The 20,457-nt window shown below is 40.5% G+C and overlaps 1 protein-coding gene across 2 annotated transcripts in view; it reads left to right on the top strand.

The window, feature by feature from the left end:
* The window catches only part of ITPR2 (inositol 1,4,5-trisphosphate receptor type 2), a 236,073-nt gene that overhangs the window by 64,830 nt on the left and 150,786 nt on the right, over positions 1 to 20,457 (top strand). For both annotated transcript variants that reach the window (XM_056514148.1, XM_056514156.1), the window contains 11 exons: positions 1,236 to 1,390; positions 2,762 to 2,861; positions 2,982 to 3,142; positions 5,326 to 5,467; positions 6,650 to 6,808; positions 7,682 to 7,854; positions 9,365 to 9,484; positions 9,586 to 9,771; positions 10,334 to 10,585; positions 11,405 to 11,549; positions 12,459 to 12,609. In XM_056514148.1, the coding sequence (XP_056370123.1) occupies positions 1,236 to 1,390; positions 2,762 to 2,861; positions 2,982 to 3,142; positions 5,326 to 5,467; positions 6,650 to 6,808; positions 7,682 to 7,854; positions 9,365 to 9,484; positions 9,586 to 9,771; positions 10,334 to 10,585; positions 11,405 to 11,549; positions 12,459 to 12,609 (1,744 nt within the window). The remainder of the gene's footprint in view (positions 1 to 1,235; positions 1,391 to 2,761; positions 2,862 to 2,981; positions 3,143 to 5,325; positions 5,468 to 6,649; positions 6,809 to 7,681; positions 7,855 to 9,364; positions 9,485 to 9,585; positions 9,772 to 10,333; positions 10,586 to 11,404; positions 11,550 to 12,458; positions 12,610 to 20,457) is intronic.

Raw genomic sequence — 20,457 nt, 5'->3', positions numbered from 1 at the left:
TCTCCCTGTGTGATGTATTTTGTCTATGTGAAGGGCCCTGGGCTGCCAGTCTCTTAATTGGTTATCATTCACACCAGTAATTCTGTTTGTTGCTGTGTGGATATGGGCACAGACTCCAAATGACTCTGTCAAGCCAAGAAATGTTCTCAGGGAAGGTGGCATTTGGAGTCTGTAGGCAAGAATATGGAGGTGACTAAAGATAGAAGGATGGTGCTGTGGGGTCGAAATTCCCATGGACTCTCAGCAGGTGTTGGGAGGAAGATCCCACCTTAGCTCATGTGCCTTGTTTGAGTAAATCTGTCTTTCAAAGGGAACAACTCCTGCCCTTGCAGGGGGTAAAATCAGACCTGAGTTGGACTGTTGTTATCAGCCTGTGCTGAGATTTGTAATACAATCCAGCTGGGGCTTTGCCTGTCCCCCTTGCCATGACAAGCTGGTCCTAATGGAGCAGATGTTCTGGCTCTTGCTCTTTGGAGTGTCCACAGGACAAGAGGAAATGGCCTCAAGCTGCTCCAGGGGAGGTTCAGGTTGGGCATCAGGAATTTCTTCTTGGAAAGGTCTGACAAGCATTGGAAGGGGATGCTCAGGGAGGTGATGGAGTCCCCATGCCTGGAGGTGTCCAGGAAAAAACTGGATATGGCTTGGTGGTTGACAAGGTGGTGATCAGTCAAAGGCTAGACTTGATGATCTTGGTGGTCTTTTCCAACCCAAATGATTCTGTTATTCTCTGAAAGTGTGCTGCTCTGATTCAACCATTTGAGAGGAAAAAGCCATCCAACTTACATAAAACAACAATGGATTTAGGCAAATTGCTTACTTTTAAAGTCCCTCCTTGTCTCTTGAAAAAAAAATAAAAAATCTGATCTGATTTTTACTAATTCTCTTCTTTCAAACGTGACCCTTTCCAGACCAGCACTGTGTAGTTGCATCAGCTGGGTGTGAGCATCTTCTGCAGGTTTTTTGAAGTTGTAAGTGTCAAATAAAGCATATCCTGTGCTGCAGTGCCTCTGTAGCTTGTGGCCTGCTGTTGTTCTAATGACTGCCTGAGACCCCACGGAGCAAAGTGCATCCTTTGTGTTACTCCAAAGCCAGTCATGGTAGATTCTTGCTAGAAGGTAAAAAAAAAAAATTAAAAAAATAAAAACTTCCAATTCAGATGTATTACTTGTCTGCAAGGTAATTGAAGATTTTCTAATGGGTCCTGATGCAAGCAAATAACCCTTGTGCCTAATCAGCAGAGAGACGGCGACCTTCCTGCTTCAAAGAAGAAACGCCAGGCAGGGGAGAAGATTATGTACACTTTGGTCTCTGTGCCACATGGAAATGACATTGCATCTCTCTTTGAACTGGATGCCACCACCCTTCAGAGAGCTGATTGCCTGGTTCCAAGGTAAAATAAAAAAAAAAAAAGGAAATGAAAAGAGGGCAAAAAATAGTGCTGCATTGTCAGGGTTTCTTCCTGGCATTATGCTGGTGAGTAAAGCAGAAAAATCAAACATGAGCATTATCCTTCTGTTAAAAATTGAGGTGTGTTCATGGGTAAATAAGGGATGTATAAAACATGATACTCCTGCTGTGACTGGGTAAAATAATTATAAGGATAAAACAAGTGACACTTAGAGTCTATGAAGAGAGAAAATAATGGTCTAAATATTGCACAGATCTGTGTGAGGATAGAATTGAGCTCTGTGCACTCTTTGAAATAAAATGTACTTTTAATAGATTTAACTGAATTGTTCCCAACAAAATAATGTGTGGGGTGAGCTGGGCTTCTGTTTCCCTGACAGATTATGATGCCACTTGAGCACATTTGTTATTCACATGTATTCAGCAAGTGGCTTCTGGGTTTTAATTGTCAATATTTGAAATTTTAGCTGTGTAGCATAGCTGAGGTTGGATAGATAAGTCACACTGTTGGTTGTGACTGAATGGGCTTGCAGACACTTGGGGCTGGTTGTTATGAGGGTGGATTTTAAAGCTAGGTACTCACAAATACTGATGTATGTGACTTTGAAGTATGTTTGCTGTGCTAAGTTCTGCCAGATAATTTGCTTACTTGAATACTCAAAAGCCCATCAGTGTGAAAGGGAGAGCGTGAATGGAGACCACAGTGAATATATTTCAAAAGTAAAATTCAGAGTTAAAATTGTAATTGATTTCTCAGCTCTGCTTTTTGATAATACCACAGATTATCATATGGAAAGAATTTAGAAAGATCTCATATCTGCTCTTTGTTCACTTGATTTTCAGTTGAGAACTGGTACTGTAAATGCTTGCTCTGGAACAAGGGTTTGCAGATCATAATGATGAAGCTGTGAAACCACGGTCAGCTTTACTCTCTGGCTTTTGTGCTATGACAGCTTAAAAGGGTTTGTTATTCTGCAGGAAAAAAAAAAAGAACTGGGTTTATTCATGAAATGTATTTCTATTCAGATGGATTTTATAACATCTTCCTTTTAGTTTTTTTCCTTTAAAGAATATTTTATTCCTAGACTTACATAAATACTTAAACCCAGCATTTTGCATAATCCCAAGATGCTGGCTGTTCTTGTCGAAGCTTTGCTCTAGATGAGAAAGAAGGAGCCAAGAGAAAGGGGCACTGCAGTGTCTTTTAGGTCCACCTCCCCCTTTTATAATGGTGGCTGGTATGGCTCTTGCTCTCCAGCCTCTTGCCACAGGCAGGTGTTGCAGGACACCCCACTTGCCCAGGTGGGCTCAGGACTGATCCATCTCAGCTGCTGTTTGCTCTGTCCCCCTTTAGGAACTCCTATGTCCGACTGAGGCACTTGTGCACCAACACTTGGGTCACCAGCACCAGCATCCCCATAGACACTGAGGAAGAGAGGCCTGTGATGTTAAAGGTAAACAAAACCCCAGACTCATTCCTGAAGCTGTCTCACTTCTAACCTATGAAATGTGCATAATAATTAGGGTAAAGGTCAGAGGACTGCTCACCAGCTTTAAACCAAAAACTGTTGCAGATTGGGACATGCCAAACCAAAGAGGACAAGGAGGCTTTTGCCATTGTATCTGTTCCTCTGTCTGAGGTCAGAGACTTGGACTTCGCCAACGACGCCAACAAGGTTTTGGCATCAACTGTTAAAAAGCTGGAGAATGGAACAATAACCCAGAATGAAAGGAGGTTAGTGAGTTTTATATTTTCCCCTGCTAAATGGTGTTTGGTTACTCATGGTAACACAGTCATGGATAGGTGATATCCACGTGGACAGAGGCAATTGGGAGAGGACACTGAGAGTGCCAGCCTGGGGTCAGATTCTGCCTCTGTTGGAGCATCCTTGCTGTACCTCAGGCTGATCCATGTATCTCCTGTGTAAAAGTGGGGTAAACAGCACTTCCCAGCTCGCTGGCCACATAAATACATGTGGTAATAATGGCCCATAAATACATGGGTAATTGGCAAATGTCTTTGTCCAGATTTCCTTTAATAATCCGCTTCCGAGCTGTAATGTGAGGGTTCGCTCATCAGATTCTCATGCACAGCACTGCAGGGCTCTTGGCTTGTGTGAAGTTCACCACACTGCAAATCTGCAAAACCCTTGGAAGGAGGTCTCAGTGTGGCTGAGAAGCTGCTCCAATAATCCCTTTGTTTTCTCATTTCAGTTTTCCCCTATTCTGTTCTATTTTACATCATTTTGGTGTTTACCTTGCATTCATCCCCATTTTGTCTGTGGCCCTATTAGGATGTCTGCTCCTCACACCTGCCCCTGAATCAAGGGATTTTGTTGTACATTTGTTGTACATTATAGCCAGATATATTCCACTGCTAGTGATGTAGTTCACTATTTGTCTTCAGCTGCCTGTAGTTTAACTGAATATAAGACTGCATCTCTGGCAGTGTGAATTCATAGCTGTGATACATCATATACAGATCTTTTTTTCCTGGAAATGTTACTTTTTGGTGATGAATCTGAATTTTTGCAGTTGGTTTCCTATAGCAATTAGACCAGATGGTTTAATATCCTAACAGGCAGATTTTTAGTGATCTGGGTGTTGTGACTCAGCCTTGAAAAGCTGTGGGGCCATTTCATGATTGAGTTGACCCAGAGAGGGATATGACAGTGTCCAGGTGGGATGTCCCTGTATGAACCTTGTGTCACTGTCTGTATTGTCAGGTCTTGATGTTGACAGATTGGTCCAGCAAACATGTAAAACATTTCAGAGCTGTTTCACAGCAGTGCCCTTATTTGTTTGTTCTTGTGATTTCCTTTGGAAAACCCCCCAAATCTTTTTCCTGTCTTATTACCTTCTGGCATAGAGAAGTAGGAGTCCTAACACTTTATTCTTCATTGCCCCATCTACAGCTGCTTTTTCTACTTTATTTTGTGGGGGTAACACTCACTTTGCTGTTTTTTACCAGGGACTGAGGCTTTTAGAGCTAAAGCTCACTCAGAGGGTTTAGGTGAGCAGTCCAGCTCACTTGTGGGTAATGGGAACCTTGTGTCTGGCACTCACAGATGACTGAAAATCTCTTGGGGATCTTCCTGCCTCTTTATAGTGGCAGATTTGTTAATTATAGACTAGACATTGACCAAATTGAGATGATGCTGAGTTTTTAATGTGAAAGCTTGCTGGTGCTGTTAAGGGATATTCTTTGAAATCTGTGGACATCTGTGTTTCTCACTGCATGTCTGCCAAGGTGTTAGTAACAAGGAGGCAACAGTGACTTTGTTTTCTTTTTCTTCCCCATTTATATTCTTTTTGCATTTTTCTGAAGGTGGGAGAGAAGGAATTACTACTGCCTCTGTTTTTAGCACCTGCTTCTGACAAATCTTTTGTTTAGAAAAGAGCGAAACAAATAGTTTCTTGGGTCAATATACATAGGAGAACAGTTATATATGAATATATATATTAAAAAGCATATATATGAAACAGTTTCATGGGTCAGTAGGGAAATTACCTATGTTTTTATGTTTTTATTCCTCTAGTGAGTCTATCATCTTGTTTCATGGACCCATAATAAAGCATAAAAATCCTTGCTAGGCTGTGGAAGTTTTTTTACTGCTCCTGGGCCTTGAGGCCAGCTGGTATAGATTTTGGGTCTCTGAATACTGTGTATCAGTCCAGCAGCCTGTATCTTTCTCTTGTTTTCCCTCTGGTTGTTGTTTAATGCCTTGGTAAACAGCCCTGTGATTGATTTAAGCTTCTGCTGAAGGCTTGGAATCCTTAAGTGCATGTCAAACTTAACTTGGTGGTGGTGGAAGTTCCATTGTGCCAGGTAAAGCTTGGCATAAATGTGGTTTTTGTTCTCAATGAATCCTAGAAAGTGTTGAGTGACTGTTTATAGTAATGATTTGTCCATTCTAGGTTTGTAACCAAGCTGCTGGAAGATCTCATTTTCTTTGTTGCTGATGTGCCCAATAATGGGCAAGAAGTTTTGGATGTGATTGTTACCAAGCCAAACAGGGAACGACAGAAATTAATGAGGGAGCAAAATATATTGGCTCAGGTATGTCCTACTGTGCTAGTAACTTAATATAATTATAACTTAATTGTATTTGCAAACAGTTTGCAGGAGAGAGTGATGTGAGAAAAAGTTATTTTTGGGTAACTTGGTTTATGCCAAGTTTGGTTGGATTGGGTAGAAATGACACTACATGGTCAAAGCTCATCTCTTGGTCCCTAAATCAGAGTCAAGCACAAGGGGCTGTAGAGGGCTCTTAATTTCATGTGATTCTGATAAGATTGTGTTTAAGATCAAATTGTTCACAAAATTTGAGACAAACAGTCCCAATCCTGCAACTGTTTGCCACATAGTGCCCCTATGGAACTCTGACTTTGTTTGCACAAGTTTTATTTTTAAAAATAATTATTTTATTTTATTTTATTTTATTTAATTTAATTTAATTTTATTTTATTTATTTATTTTCTTGCAAGTAAATAAAACTAACATGCTTTGAGATGTCAACTGAAAGAAATTTACAAAAAGAAAACGATGAAACTGGACAGCAGCCAGAGTTGTCCTCCTTTTTCATCATTAAATTATCCAAAGTTAAGACATGTAACTAAAACAGTTAAAAGCTGGGGATAGTAAAGAGAAAGCAATGTCAATCAAGTTGGTGGGAAATGCAAAGCTAACTCCTGTGGGAAGAATAGTTTGTAAGAATAGTGCAGAAGGCAATCTTTCTCAAAGAATTGCAGCTGTGCTGATTTCTGAGGAGTGGAAACAGCCTTGCCTGCCAATGAGTTTGGGTGTTCTAGAAGTGTGGGCTAGCTGGCTAGTTGCAGCTTGAGACCCAGAGTGTGTTGTAGTTTGGGATGGGCTCTGTGAGGAGGTAAGGGACAGCTAAGGTAAGGTGATGTTGTGTGAGGGACAGGCTTGGGTTTAGCCAGTCAAGTAGGAGAGAGAAGGAGTCAGTGCTGTGTGGAGCTGCCTGTGAGTAAAGGAGTCAGAGTTGCCTGAGAGAAGGCATGAAAAGTTCCTAATAAAGGACTGGTGTTGGTGCCAGTCATGTCTTTCTTGGCATATTTACTACAAACCCCAAATGCATAAAACTGTCTCAGATTGTGTCCCCACTTCTGTTTAGTCAAGGCTGTTGTGCTGTTTGAAGAGGATACTTCCATTGGCTGCTCTAAGTTCAGCAGCAATCTGAGTCTGGTTTTCACTTTCGGTGATCTTGATTTTGAACAGATATTTGGCATCCTCAAAGCTCCTTTTAAGGACAAAGGTGAAGGATCAATGCTGAGACTTGAAGACCTGGGTGACCAGAGATATGCTCCCTACAAATACATGTTAAGGTTATGCTACAGAGTTCTAAGACACTCCCAACAGGACTACAGGAAGAACCAGGTCAGTGGTATTGAGGATAATTTTCCTCCTGATTTCTATAATTATATGTCCTGGGTTTGACATGGCTCTCTGCACTTAGAAGTGGGATTCTGTGGTAATGGGGAAAGGCCTTTTTTTGTGTGTGTGAATTGAAAGTTCAACAATGAATATCACAAGTTCACTTTGTGCTTTTGCAGGCTCAGACTGAGACTGAGGTTCACTGCTTCATTCATGAGCTTTCTGTTATTAAAAGTATGTTCTTGGAGCCTGGATTGTGAAGTGGGAAATCGGCAAAGCTGTCTGTTTCTCTTGCTTAAATATTTGTAGAGGGATGGCAGTGAGTCAGAGCAGAGGTTGTCATATCAGGTAGCCTGATTTCTCACTGCTGGATACTCCCTGTGAGCAAGAGGTATTTCAGAACATGGGCTAAAGGGACTGCAGATAAAAGCCTGAACTGCTGTGTGGCTTCTTTGTTTTCTTTCCAGTGTTTTACAGAAATATTTCTGTCCTGAAGGGAGAGAAAAGGAGGAGGGAAGACTCAGGAAAAAAGCTTCTTAAATACTATAAAAATCTTTGAGTTTTTCTTTCTTTTTTTTTTTTTTTTTTTTTTTTTTTTTTAAAAAAAAGAGGTTGCCATTTCTTGAATTTTGTGAATATTTTCATGGATTCATCCCTTTGGTTTATGAAAGAATAAGAGGAGTTAGTCATCCCTAATATGGAATCTGTTTCTCAGGGTACATATTTGAGGTATTCAGAAGTTCTTTTGTTCAGGCTAGTTCAGAGAGGAAAGTTTTGAGTGTTATTTTGATTGCTAACTGTGCTGGATGCCTCTGGTTCTAAAAGAGAAAACATTACTGCTCAGCAGCTCATCATGGGAATTTTTCCTTTTTTCAGGAATATATTGCTAAGAACTTCTGTGTCATGCAGTCTCAGATTGGTTATGATATTCTGGCAGAAGACACCATCACAGCTTTGTTGCACAACAACAGAAAACTGCTAGAGAAACACATCACAGCTAAAGAAATAGAGACATTCGTGAATTTACTCAGGAGAAATCGAGAGCCCAGGTTTGAAGTGGTCCTCATAGCATTTTTTGCAGTAGCTGTGAATTGCATGCTATTCATTGCTTTGATGTCTCTTTCTCCCTGTTTTGACCTTGCAGACAAAAACTCCACTTGTACAGAAAATATTAAAACTACCTGTAATTCTTGGAATTTAACCATATCCATGTTTTAAAAACTAGAGCTTACTGAAAAGAAGGCTTATACTTGACAGGACAACTTTGAAAATTTGGTCTTAGTTCTGACTGGGGCAAAGAGAAATTAAGAGAAAGTTTAATTTCTTCCAGCTCTGTGAAACTGCCACTTGTGTTGGTTCTCCTGCTAATAATCCTGTTGTAAATTATACTCGCATGTCAATTTTTTTAAGCCTTTATTAATATCAGTTTTTCTGCAGGTTCTGATTCCAGGTCAGACCTGAAAAGAGCCTAAGACAGTGAAGATCCCATAAACCTGTGTCCTAGACCAGATTTTGTTCCAAATTAAAGTCTCTGGCCTTGAATTACACTCAGCTGTTTTGTTTTTTTTTAATAAGCTTCAGGTCAGAATATAAAAGAAATTGATTTCTTTATTTTTAGATGGAAAAATCTCTTTATTGTTGGATTTTCAGTTGTAAAATTAACCAAGTAATACAAGTATAAGAAATGAACATACTGAAGACCAAATATTGTCTGTAATTGTGAATACCATTTTCCAGGTAGCCATTAAGAATATTGCTCAAGGCTTTGGTGCTTCACTGCCTCAGTTATTTTCTTTATGCCTCTTTTGCCTCACTCTGTAATTTCATGCCTCTCTCATGCTCAGCTGGGTTGGGCTTGGTCAATATGAAGAGGAAATCACAAGATCAGCTCTGTCTCTGAAGGGTCTGTGCTTACTGGAAGTTGCACCTTGTGTTTTCTTGTGGTGGAGGATGTGATGGAATTTGTGCCATAACATTGTGCAACTACTGTGTGTCCACTTCTTTGAGGAGCTCAGGAGCAAGAAATGTTTCAAAATTGCCCCTTGCCAGAATGGTGTAATCTGAACAGTAAAGAGTTGATCTTGATACTGATTTTCATGGAGACTGAGAATTGTGGCATTCTGCTCTAAAACACATGAGCTACAAAATTAAAAACCTTCCTGAGTTTTGGCTCCAACCAGGTGACTTCCCCAGAAGTCCATGTAATTATGTGCTGTTTGCTTAATTGTATCTTTGGATTGCTGTGCACTGTTAATTACTGGTTGCCACAAAGCTTCATTTCTGTTATGGATATTTTTCCTAAGTCTACCCTAAAAATGCTGTCTGTACTCACCCACTTCAGTTCCCAGAATTTAGTGGGGGCTGTGGTCTGTGCTAGAGGTTCAAACTGTTGGATCCTTGGATGGCTGATAGCAGATGGTCAGAGTTTGTACCTGGATTTCTAAGAAAGTGAAATATATGATCTGTGTGTATGTGAGATTTCTACTGCAGTTCCCCAGCAGTAGTTTAAGTCTCATGTTCTGCTGCATCTTTTTTTTTTTTTTGTTTTTTTTACTGCAGATTCTTGGATTATCTATCAGACCTGTGTGTCTCTAACACCACAGCAATTCCAGTAACTCAGGAACTCATCTGCAAGTTTATGCTGAGCCCAGGGAATGCTGACATTCTCATCCAGACAAAGTGAGTATCTGTAATCAGAACATGCCACCTTTTTGTTGTCTGCTCTCTTAAATTTCCAGCACTTTCTTTGTGGCTCCATTGTGAATGGTTTGTGTTTGCAGGCTGGTTTCAACCCAAATGGACAATCCCTTGGAATGCCCAGTCATCTCAGATGACATTGATGAAGAGGAAGTGTGGCTTTACTGGATTGACAGCAACAAGGAGCCTCATGGCAAAGCCATCAGGCATCTGGCTCAGGAGGCAAAGGAGGGCACAAAAGCTGATTTGGAAGTTCTTACCTACTACAGGTAAAACTCTCATTCAAAGGGAAGAAAATACCAACTCTGGAAGACCCTTAGTGCTGTTCTTATCAGGTTCATTTGCCAATATCAAAAAAGAAAACCAAGTCATGCCAGAAACTGAGATTAAAAGTTCAAGTTTTTCTTGTGGGACTCATCACAGGCTCTGCTGCCTATTCCAGGCAAATTTTGAGTTTCCTTTGCTCATCACAACTCTTTTTGTGTCTTTTTTATTTTGCCTCTAACTTTCTATTTATTGGGCTTTAATTTTAGGTTGTGCTGCCCTGGAAGCAAGGCACACTCTGAGGACAGAGTGTCCTAAGTGTCTTGAGGATTAGAGAAGAAATGGGATCATGGAATAATATAATAATGTTTTATGAAATTGAAACAACAATTGAACAAATAGTTTTTAATGTCAAGTTGCTCCTTTGCTTAATGAAGTCACTCTTGTTATTTTTTAGGATTTATATCAGAAATGCTCACAATAGGCTTGTAACTGATTCTGAGGTGTGTTCTTTCATTTCCAACCGATTTCCTTGAATACCATGTTATTACCTTTTTTTTATTTAAGGTACCAGCTGAACCTCTTTGCAAGGATGTGCCTGGACCGCCAGTACCTCGCCATCAACCAGATTTCTGCCCAGCTGTCAGTAGACTTGATCCTCAGGTGCATGTCTGATGAAAGCCTCCCCTATGACCTGCGGGCTTCCTTCTGCCGCCTGATGCTGCACATGCACGTGGACAGGGATCCCCAGGAGTCCGTGGTGCCTGTCAAGTATGCCAGACTGTGGACTGAAATTCCCACCAAGATCACCATTCATGAGTGAGTTGAAAGTGGCTCTAACTAAAGTACAAAAGCTCCTTTGTAGGATTAGTCTCAGAACAAAGTGGTTGTAGATGTCCAGTGTTCACAAAACATGTGTGAAAAGGCATTTTGTTGCAGAGCACTGAACTACTAATTATTGTTACTCTTGGACACTTCCATGGGCAGCTTCCAATTTTATTTTTCACTATGTTCTTTTATTGAACAAGCTGGGGAAGATGTAATGGCCTTTCCCTCGGACCAGCTGTACTTCAATTGTGTCTCACATGAAGGTTTGCTAGGCTGGAAATCAGTTTTATACCTCAAGTTCAACAGAAAGCCACAGCTGGGAACCCAGAATTAAGACACAGCTGCTGTCCAGAAACAGCTCACAAAGGCTTTGGCCTTCACTTATAAAGTACTTAAGGATGTGTTAAATTTAATTTTAGAGAAAGGACCACTGATTTCAGTGTCAACCCTCTCTGGCTCCACTGATTTGATGGAGCAGCAGAACTGGGATGCTCCCAGCCAGGGAGTATCTGGCTGGAGAGACAGAAGAAGTGCAGCAGGCAGTGTTGTTTCTGTTAATGACCTTGTTGAATTGCCACAGCAAGACGTAAGAGTTCTGTCTGCCCCAAGAGTGATATTGTCCTGTCTGTGTTCTTCCCATTCATTTCAAGCCTTCCTGGTACTGCTGGAGGGAAGGTTTGTGTATCCACTTTCCATATCTCCAGAGAGCTGAACTGAGTAATTTCAGAGGATCATGATCAGTTTGTTTTTTCTTTAGCAACAGCTGATCCTGACATTAGAGGTGTTTAACTTCTGTGCCTTGTATTGTAGGTATGATTCCTTCACTGACTCTTCAAGGAATGAAATGAAGACAAAGTTTGCACTAACAATGGAATTTGTAGAAGAGTACTTGAAAGAAGTTGTGAATCAACCCTTTCCATTTGGAGACAAAGAGAAAAATAAACTTACGTTTGAGGTACTTCTTAGCTATCTGCATACTAAAGTATTCCCCAGTTCAGATAAGTTAACGTGGTTTATTTCAAAATAAGACCATTTGCAGACTAAATGTTGGTGTAAAATAGCCTAAAGAAACTCCTGATCTTAATTCCATTCTTGATGACTGGTGCTGCAGAAAATAATATTCTTGTCTGCTCTATTTTTCCAACCTTTCCTTCATTCTCCTGAGGTGGCTGCATTTCAGTGGAGGGAGAGGGATTTCTGGGGGATGAATGGTGAATATTCCTGCTCTTTCTACATTAGTGAAATGGCTTGTAAGGATTCTTCAGTATAAGTGCTGTTTTCTGTGTAGAGTATTGCACTCAGTGAAACACTCTGAATAACCTAATCCTATGGTTTAAACATTGTTTGAAATTCCTGACAGAAACTTTAGATAGGCCTAGGTTTTCTAGGTTCAAATAGCAAAGAATAAAGGGGAAATCCTTACAGCTTTTATAGTTATTCCTCCAGCCTACTTCTCTTTGTTGCTTTTGCCTCTGGTCACCTGAAATCACCTCTGTGCAAACTTATCACAGTCATCTTACTCTTCTGCTCACTTCCATCTTCCCCAAATCTGCTGCCTCTTTAAATAATTTCCCAGAGTCTTTCTCCTTATATATTTTCACAGATGCAATTTTATTCTCTCAAGCCTTCCTAAATCTCACTTGGTTTGGCTGTCTGCTGTAACCTGACTGACCAATTGCTTTGTGTAATCCTGACAAACAAATGTTTGATGTCACTGGTCTCAATACAAAAGTCAGTGGGAAGACTTGTGCTAGTCTGAATGCACTCAAGATCTGAATCTCTGTGGAAGCTGCTGTGTGAAATGCAACCAAAAACCACAAAGGCTGTCAGTGCTTCCTTAATTTTTAATTTCTTGTTCTCTTAGGTGGTCCATCTGGCTCGAAACCTCATATACTTTGGCTTTTACAGTTTTAGTGAGCTTCTCAGACTGACCCGGACGCTGCTGGCGATTCTGGATATTGTTCAAGTTCCCATTTCGTCGTACTTCGAAAGGCTGAGCAAGTTTCAGGATGGAGGTGAGATTGGCAGCAGAGACTGTCATTCCAGTGGGTAATTAGCTGTTTAAGTTGGAAATAATTTATGGAAAATCTCCTTACTCTCTCAAGATTCTGTATTCACACATCAGCCCACCTACAGGAATGCATTGCAGGGGACATTAAGATGATCAGCTAAAAAGGAACCTTTTTGAGCAGAGCTGCATCCTTCATGACTTGTGGGTACTGCATTAGTGTTGCTGCTTATTTGGAACTTTCAAATTCAGTTCTAAACCTCAGTGCCCCTTGCTCTGAACATCCTGAGGAAGTTCAAGCAGCGTTTGCTTGGACACAGGGGTTATGGTGGCACAGCTGATTGTTAATCTTCTTGGCACTTCACTGAAAGACAGTGAAGATGGTTCTGGTCCCACAATGGCAGAAGTACCCAGTAGAAGTTCAGAGGAGCCCATCCTCTGCCTATGTCAGATTAGAATATTCTGTTTTGAACCCAGACCACAATGCCTCTCTGACAACCCTAGGGCTATTCTATATGTCCCACTGCCTTTGCTACCATGGTTTAAAACTGGGTTGAAGAATGAGCATGCCAGGAAGGGGCAGAAGTGTAACAGTTTAGTTTTCCTGTGTGAGTGGAAGAGAGGTGTGACAGTTGAGTGGGCTGAGGGTCCAGAAGACCAACTGATGGCAAATTCTGTTTTATTTTTAATAGCTGGTGTTGCCAGCCAGCTGGCTCACAGCATCAAAATGGATGAGCTGTCTTGTTGGAAACAATTATTTTGTGTTTTCTCTGGGAGGCCTTTTCCCAGCCTTGAGTTTTTCTAATCATCATTTTGTTCAGTCACTCCCACAGATGCCCTGCAGGACTGTGCTGTTCTTCACAACTTTTTTCTTCTTTGAGGTTCACACACTCTGGAGAGGTGCAGACTGTCATTGTCATCTCTGAACCAAGAAGTCACATGCTTGGTTCTCTTGCTCTTCTCTCCATCATGCCAGCAGACTTTACTGACACCCTCTGGAAGTGTTTCCTGCAATGCAGTGCACACCAACTCATGCTGTGGCTGGCTTCAGTCCCTCCTCAGCACTAGAGAAAAGACTGGCAGCCCAGATACTTGGAATTCTTCTTTTCCTTTTTTGTCCCTGAAAGACTGCATTGCAGACTCTCTTCTTAAATGGTTCTGGACACAGTTTGACTCCAGACAGAATCTTGGCATATTGGCAGCATGGGACATGCAGATGTGGTTCTTCTGCTTAGTTCTCACTCTGCCCAAACCCCTAATCCTGATTTTTACATCTCGTTCAGTGTTTTTGCTCACATTCATTACCCATAAAATCAGGTTTGTCCTTAATTCCCTTTTATTTATTTATTTTTATGTGAGGGAGGAAGGAACCACCCATTAAGTGCAAACCTTGCAAATGGAAGCTCAGTAGCCTTTTTAGTAATGCTCAACCATGTACTGGAACCTTGTTGGAAACTTTTTGTCAGAAACCTGGTTTTGTCTCGTGTTCTTTCAGCAAAAAAGGCACTGAACAAAAGTGTCTTATTTTTTTATTAGCTTCAACCTTTATACAGATTTTAAAAATTTCTTTCCTGCTGTATCTGTCTCCATGGCTGTTTACCTTTCAAACACTGACTGGTTCAGGTGAGGATGTGACAATCCATGGATGCTCTTTTGGTACTTACCTGTGGGTTGGTTTGGTTTGTTTGGTTGGGGTTTTGCCCCTTTTTTTACTAACTCTGTCTAGAAAGCTTTGGAGAAGTTTCTTTTGCTAGTGCAGACTGTTGTGAGTCCTGTCTGCAATCTTACAGGAGTCTGGAGATACTGGCTATGCTGTCTAGACTTAAAAACAGGCATTGAAATTTTGCTGTGGTGAGACAAGGTGTTTTTATGTCCAAATAGCTGAGGAGAGGCCTTTTCAGTCTTTATAAAAGAAAAGGATGTCTTTGGATGGTCAGATCTTTTCTTCAACCTCCCTTTTCCTTTCTGATGGAGAAGCTATAAATTACATAAAGTGTGCATTTGCTTTGCACTTGAGACAGAATGATCCTGAATATTTAACTGCTGTGTCCAAGCATCTTGCCTTTCCTCCTGCTTTCCCTGGAGGTGCAAACTTACCTACTCATGAGCTATAAAGATGCATATGCTACAAGGAAGAAGTTTTAAGTAGTTTAATAACTCCTATTCACTATTTTTGAGCACCCAGCTCCTACAACTTTGTGTTCAAAGAACATATTTCATGTCTGAAAATCACAACTCAAGCAAAACAGTTGAAGTGGAACACTTTTCATTAATGAGAACATGCAAGAATCAACTAGCATCACTTTATTTGCACATTGCACCACTGAGGGGTGATGCTGGGCTGGAACTTCTGGGCCTCTGCATGTGTTGGACTGTAGATGATCCTAAAGGTGAGTCCAGAAGCAAAGGTGCTCCCTGGGTCCTGTGGAGTCTGGATCTGTCTTGTCCAGGATCCACCAGAGATCTTGAGAAGTGAATAGGCAAGCACAGAAATTGATCTTGGGAATTGTTTTCTAGATCTCCATTCATTCTAATAGTAAGGACTGTTCATCATGCAGAGCTGTAGGTACACATTGCTTTTCCATTTTATATTAATTATAACATTGTATACCAAGGGTTCCCTTCCCTTTTTACACAGCCTCTGTTATGAAACTGTGTTGCTCAAAACATGTTAGTTGTTTTATTAGTTACCTGTCCTGGCTTTTTATTGTCTCCTTTAATTTACAATACTGGTCTCTTAGGCTATTAAAAAGAATTAAAGTAGAAATTATTTCAGTCTGGGCTTTTTTTAGATTTTAAGAAATCTGATGGCAATTTCTAAAATAACAATGGTCTGTCAGTTTTTTCCAGCAAGTGTTTTCTTATTCATAATAATACAGACAGATGGATTGTTCCCTGCCCCTTTCAGGGTGGTGGGAGTCCTCTTTCCAGTCAGGGTGAGTTCTTGCCTTTAGAGGAGGTCAGATTCCACTCTCCCACATCTCTCCAGACTGCAGCATCCTCTCTGGCAGGTCCAATACTTATGACAGTCATACCAAACCTTTGCAGAATATTGCAGGTAGGTGTCCCTCCAACACATTATTACTCTAGGGATATGCTGGTTAACATATCTCCCTTTTAAAGAAAAAATAGCTTCCCTGAGTTGCAAAGATCATTACATTGATGTTCTTTAAACAAACAAAAGGATTGCTTCTGTTGTGATTTTTGTGTATATATTGTGAATGTATGGAAGTTTAATTTTGGAGTTTATAGAAGCTGTGGGGCTTTGCTTGGGTTTTTATGTTTGTTTGTTTGTTGAGTGTTTTTGTGGTTTTTTTTTTTTTTTGTTTTTTTGTTTTTTTTTTTTAAAGCTCCTAGTCAGGGATTGTGAATGTCTCAGCATAAGCTTTAATTCAGTAAGAACATGTATCTCATTTCTTAGCTTAGGGCTTTGAAGTGTAGCTCTAAACTCCAGTTTTGACAAACACTGAAAGTCAGTCATGATGCCTGAGACTGACAGTTTATTGGTATAAACAAATATGTTTAAATTTTATCAGGCATTAGGGGCATGATCCTGTAAATGTTTTGTAGAAAAGTGCTACTGAATACCAGCTTATGTTCTGTATATTTTAATCTTCATCATGATTGAAGTGTAAATTTGCATATATTGATATTAAATCTATATTTAACAAAAAGATTTTGTCATAGTTAAGCCAATTCAGAAATGTGGTTATTTTCAGGTTCTAAGAAAAACGACTTGAAAAGGGATTTGCCCAAATGGATAAGTCATGTAATTCCTATTCTACAGCTGTAGTAGAGAGAAGGTAGATCTCTGTAGAAGTTAAGGATTTTGGTCAGAATTTATGTATTTTACATGATAGTTTTTGCATTTTAGTTTTTTTAAAATATATTGATTTCTATGGGAAAAACAGTGCTGAATAAATCTGAAGACAGGTAGGTTATGCTGCCTTTCCATTGACTTGCTCCAGGTCAGTAGTAAGGATAGTTTCCAACATCTGATTGTGCTAATGAGAATTGTTGGGAACAGGTAAGCTGGATTCCTGACTGGTTTGACTAGTCCACATTGTAAAAACTATAGTCAGGATTTTGGGGAATATATTAATGATGGCTGGAAGAATGTAGTGAGTCTTGGCTGTGGAAAGCTTTCTTGAAGGTGTGCACCTCAGAATTGAAACAACCAAATTTTCAACCAGCAGTCTTGAGTCTTCTTGTTTAATATTTATTTCTTAAGTACACCCACTTACTTCAGTAAAACTACTTGTTAAGTGAGGAATTATATATGACAAGTGTTGAACTGTTGAGGCAAATCTGCAAAATGGGATGTATTTTTAGGCTTAGTGGAAGTTGCATGAAGACTTAATTAACCTTTTACCTTAAAATGTCCTTTTTCCTCCTTTGCTTAAATTTGGAGACACCTTGGTGGTTGAGGTAATCCTTGATGTTTTCTATGGGCTTCTCTGTTTTAGTTTGGCAAGGATTCTAAAAACACAGAATCATAGTATGGCAAGGAAGGAACCTTGAAGATCATCTCATTCCCATCCCCCTGCCATGGGCAGGGACACCTTCCACTATTCCAGGTTGCTCAGAGCCCCATCCAGCCTGGCCTGGGACACTGCCAGGGATGGGGCAGCCACAGCTGCTCTGAGAAACCTGTGCCAGGGCCTCCCTACCCTCACAGGAAACAATTTCTTCCCAATATCCAATCTAAACCTACTCTTGTCAGTGTGAAGCTATTCCCCCTTGTCCTGTTCATCTTTCCATTATTGTGAATGTTAAGCCTTAGTTCCTCTAGAAAGCCTAATTTTAATGCCACTGTCAGATATTTTAGCCAGAATTAAATTTAATGTGCATGTAGTTTTCATGTGTGACCTTATTTCATGAAGACAGATTGGAGAAAGTTGGCTAAGAAACATGAGACAAGATCCTGTAAAAAGTAAGGATGAATATTTTTGGAAATGCTTCTTATCTAGATTGCACCCTAAAAATGAATTGACTTGAAAATCTTGCAACCACCTTCTTTTTTTGTTTCAGTCAGTGTGTGTCTTAACTTGGATTTATTTTTGTGGATATTTGAAGCTGTTTTCTGTTTCTTTTTTTTTCCTTTTTAGATTCTAAAAAAATATATGGGTTATACAAAATATACTACCTGTGTCCTAAAGAGGCTTTTATTTTTTTTTTTTTTAAGGAGAAAATGAGGATTTCATTTAGTGGTGCTGTCATTCTGGCACCTTTCAAGAACATTTTAATCTCTTGCAGTTTTAATTAAAAGGTAAAGCCATTGCTTTCCTAGTAAGTGCACCCTGCTGTATCATTCCAGAGTAAGGAGCCAATCTGCCTTGTCCAATACTGCTAATTTATTCTCTGTGAATTAAAATGCACATCTTTCTCTAGGAGCTATTTGCTTTTTCAAACAGCTGATTTTAGTCAAACCATGCAACTACAGCATATGTCAGGTCTGAAAAGGGAAGCACCATGGTAGTAGCAGCAGGTAAGCTACACATTTGCCATGCAGCTCAGTGCTGTGTAGTTACTGTTGTTTGGAAATGACAATAATGACATGCCAGGAAACACATCCTTGAATTTGAGCTCCATATGTCTTGGGGTGCAGTTCACAATGCTGGGTAACAGCTGAAAAAGCTCTCAGTGGTTCAGACCTGGGTTATCTGCAGAATGTGCCTGTCCCTCAGGAGCTCTACAGTTTTCCTGAGCCAGTGTCTGCTGCCATCAGCAGAAGTCTTTTGGTTTCCTTTGCTCAGTCTTTTTGGAAGAACCAGGTTTTAAAAACTGCCTATAATAAGCTTAAATTGCTCCCACCTCTGAGTCTCACTTTAAATGTGTTGCCCACAACTGCTTGAGGTGATGCTCTTTTTACCTGTTCCAGCTGTGGTCAGATATCTCAGCTGGGTCTGTATCTTGGTGGTGTGTTCCTCCTGCAGACACAAGGGACACAAGATTCCATCCTGCCAGGGGGAGAACAGGGGAGGTCTTGCCTTTTCCTGGACTTTTCTGTGCTGGTGAGGTCTGCTGCCTTCTCTCTGCAGAGGAGTTCTTATCCCCAAGGGGACACTTGTCCAGGCTTCTGTCACTGTGTCACAGCCCAGGAGCCTCCTCAGCTCCATTTAGGTCACATTTTCTTCCAGCCCTTTTGGCTGCAAGTAGAGGTACACAGTGACTGGAAGCACCAGTGAGGCCACTGAGAGTTGAGAATAAAGCTGCACCTGCCTCTTCTGTGGTCTTTATGGGTCCTCTGTGTCCATGAAGGAGCAGATTTCATCCAGGACTAGCAGAAATTAGTCTGCTGTTTCTCACCCTGCATCCATGTCTGTTACCTGCACTTTTGTCTAGTTAACAATTTGCAGTATCTTTTTGAGGCATACTTTGAGTTAGCAGGGCTAATGAGGCAGTTGCTGCCTGGCAGACTGGAGCAATAATTTATACCAGCAATTTACAAGAAAAGAAAGGATATAAGAGGAAAAAGGAAAGTTAACTGTGTTAGTCACAGATACCCACAGAAAAGAAACTGCTGTTCAGTGCAGAGTATTGCCAGCCCAAAGGGGAGGTCAGTCTGAGAGCTTAATTCTGTGGCATGAACCATTTCTCTTTCCCTCATTATAAGACCCATGCATTAGTGGGATTCCAGAAACCATTGCTCTTCTAGGAATCAATATCTGTCTTGCACATGTAACTCAGCTAGGAGGCTTGATTCCCATGGTGCTTTTTACCCACAAGGCCAGCATGCTGATGTATGTATTTTTTTTCCTTGGACTAATGTCCATGGCATGAAAGCCATGCTTGACTCTGCTTTGAGGTTTTGGGGAGAGGCAAAAAGCCCAGAACCTGCAGAATGTCAGGAGAAGGTGAAGTTTGGTGGAGTTTCACCATGGCTGGGCTGCTGAGAGTTTGTATATAAAAGGGGAGGGTTTGTGGATGTGCTTTGGTGAAGTGGAGGCTGGAGTGACCAGGTTCACTCAGGGGCTGGGTGGCAAATGTGTGTGCATGGCATATTATAAGTTTTTTTTTTTTCCTTTGTTTTGCCTCATTACTTCTGAGGACTATAAAATATGGAAGTGATACCTCACCATGTGTCCTTAATGCCAGGCATTAGGTTTTCTGTAAGCCTTACCTGAGGTCAGCTAGTTATTGAGTGATGAAAAATGGTTTATTGAAGACATAAAGTGTGATTCTTGGCCTGTTTATGGTAGGTTCTGAAGTCTTTATGAATGAATTCTGTAGAAAAACTGTAAAAATTAATACCTCTTTCACAAGCAGAGCTGTAAGGCTTTAATGCTTCTGGCAAATAATATATACCTCTAAATGGTTTAAAATAAAATGTGTTCCTTTAGGTAGTGAAGTGTTGTTATTATATGTCCTTAAAATGGCTGTAACTTTTCATGAAGAAAAATTAACTTGCATGAAGCAATGTAGCCAAATCAGCAAAGAAATTTAGAGCTAAAGCTGCCATTGCATTCTTAATCTTGCCCTTGGTATTTGGACATTGCTGTACACCTGGTTCCCTGACAGAGGATCCCCAAGGACTGATGGTGTTTTGTGCTTTAAGATGGCACTGAAGCTTTCTTTGGGAAGCTTTTGGTGGAGCAATAGCATAAATCTCACTGAAATCCCTAAAGCCAATGATATTTGGAGTGTTGCTGTTGTGAATACTGCCATAAAACCTGGTTAAATGCACCTGTACTGACACATGGGTTGGGACAAGGTCCTGTGTGCTGGTTTTGGCTGGAGTATCAGTGTCCTAATCAAAAGCATGCTCAGGTTTGATGGCATCAGAGTTTATATAACTTAATAACTACATAGACCATGTGAGAACTGTTATTTTTATAAAACCTTTGATTTCTTC

The sequence above is a fragment of the Oenanthe melanoleuca genome, chromosome 1A (genome assembly GCF_029582105.1).
Source record: "Oenanthe melanoleuca isolate GR-GAL-2019-014 chromosome 1A, OMel1.0, whole genome shotgun sequence".
Lineage (NCBI taxonomy): Eukaryota > Metazoa > Chordata > Aves > Passeriformes > Muscicapidae > Oenanthe > Oenanthe melanoleuca.
This window is presented reverse-complemented; position numbering and strand designations above follow the sequence as displayed.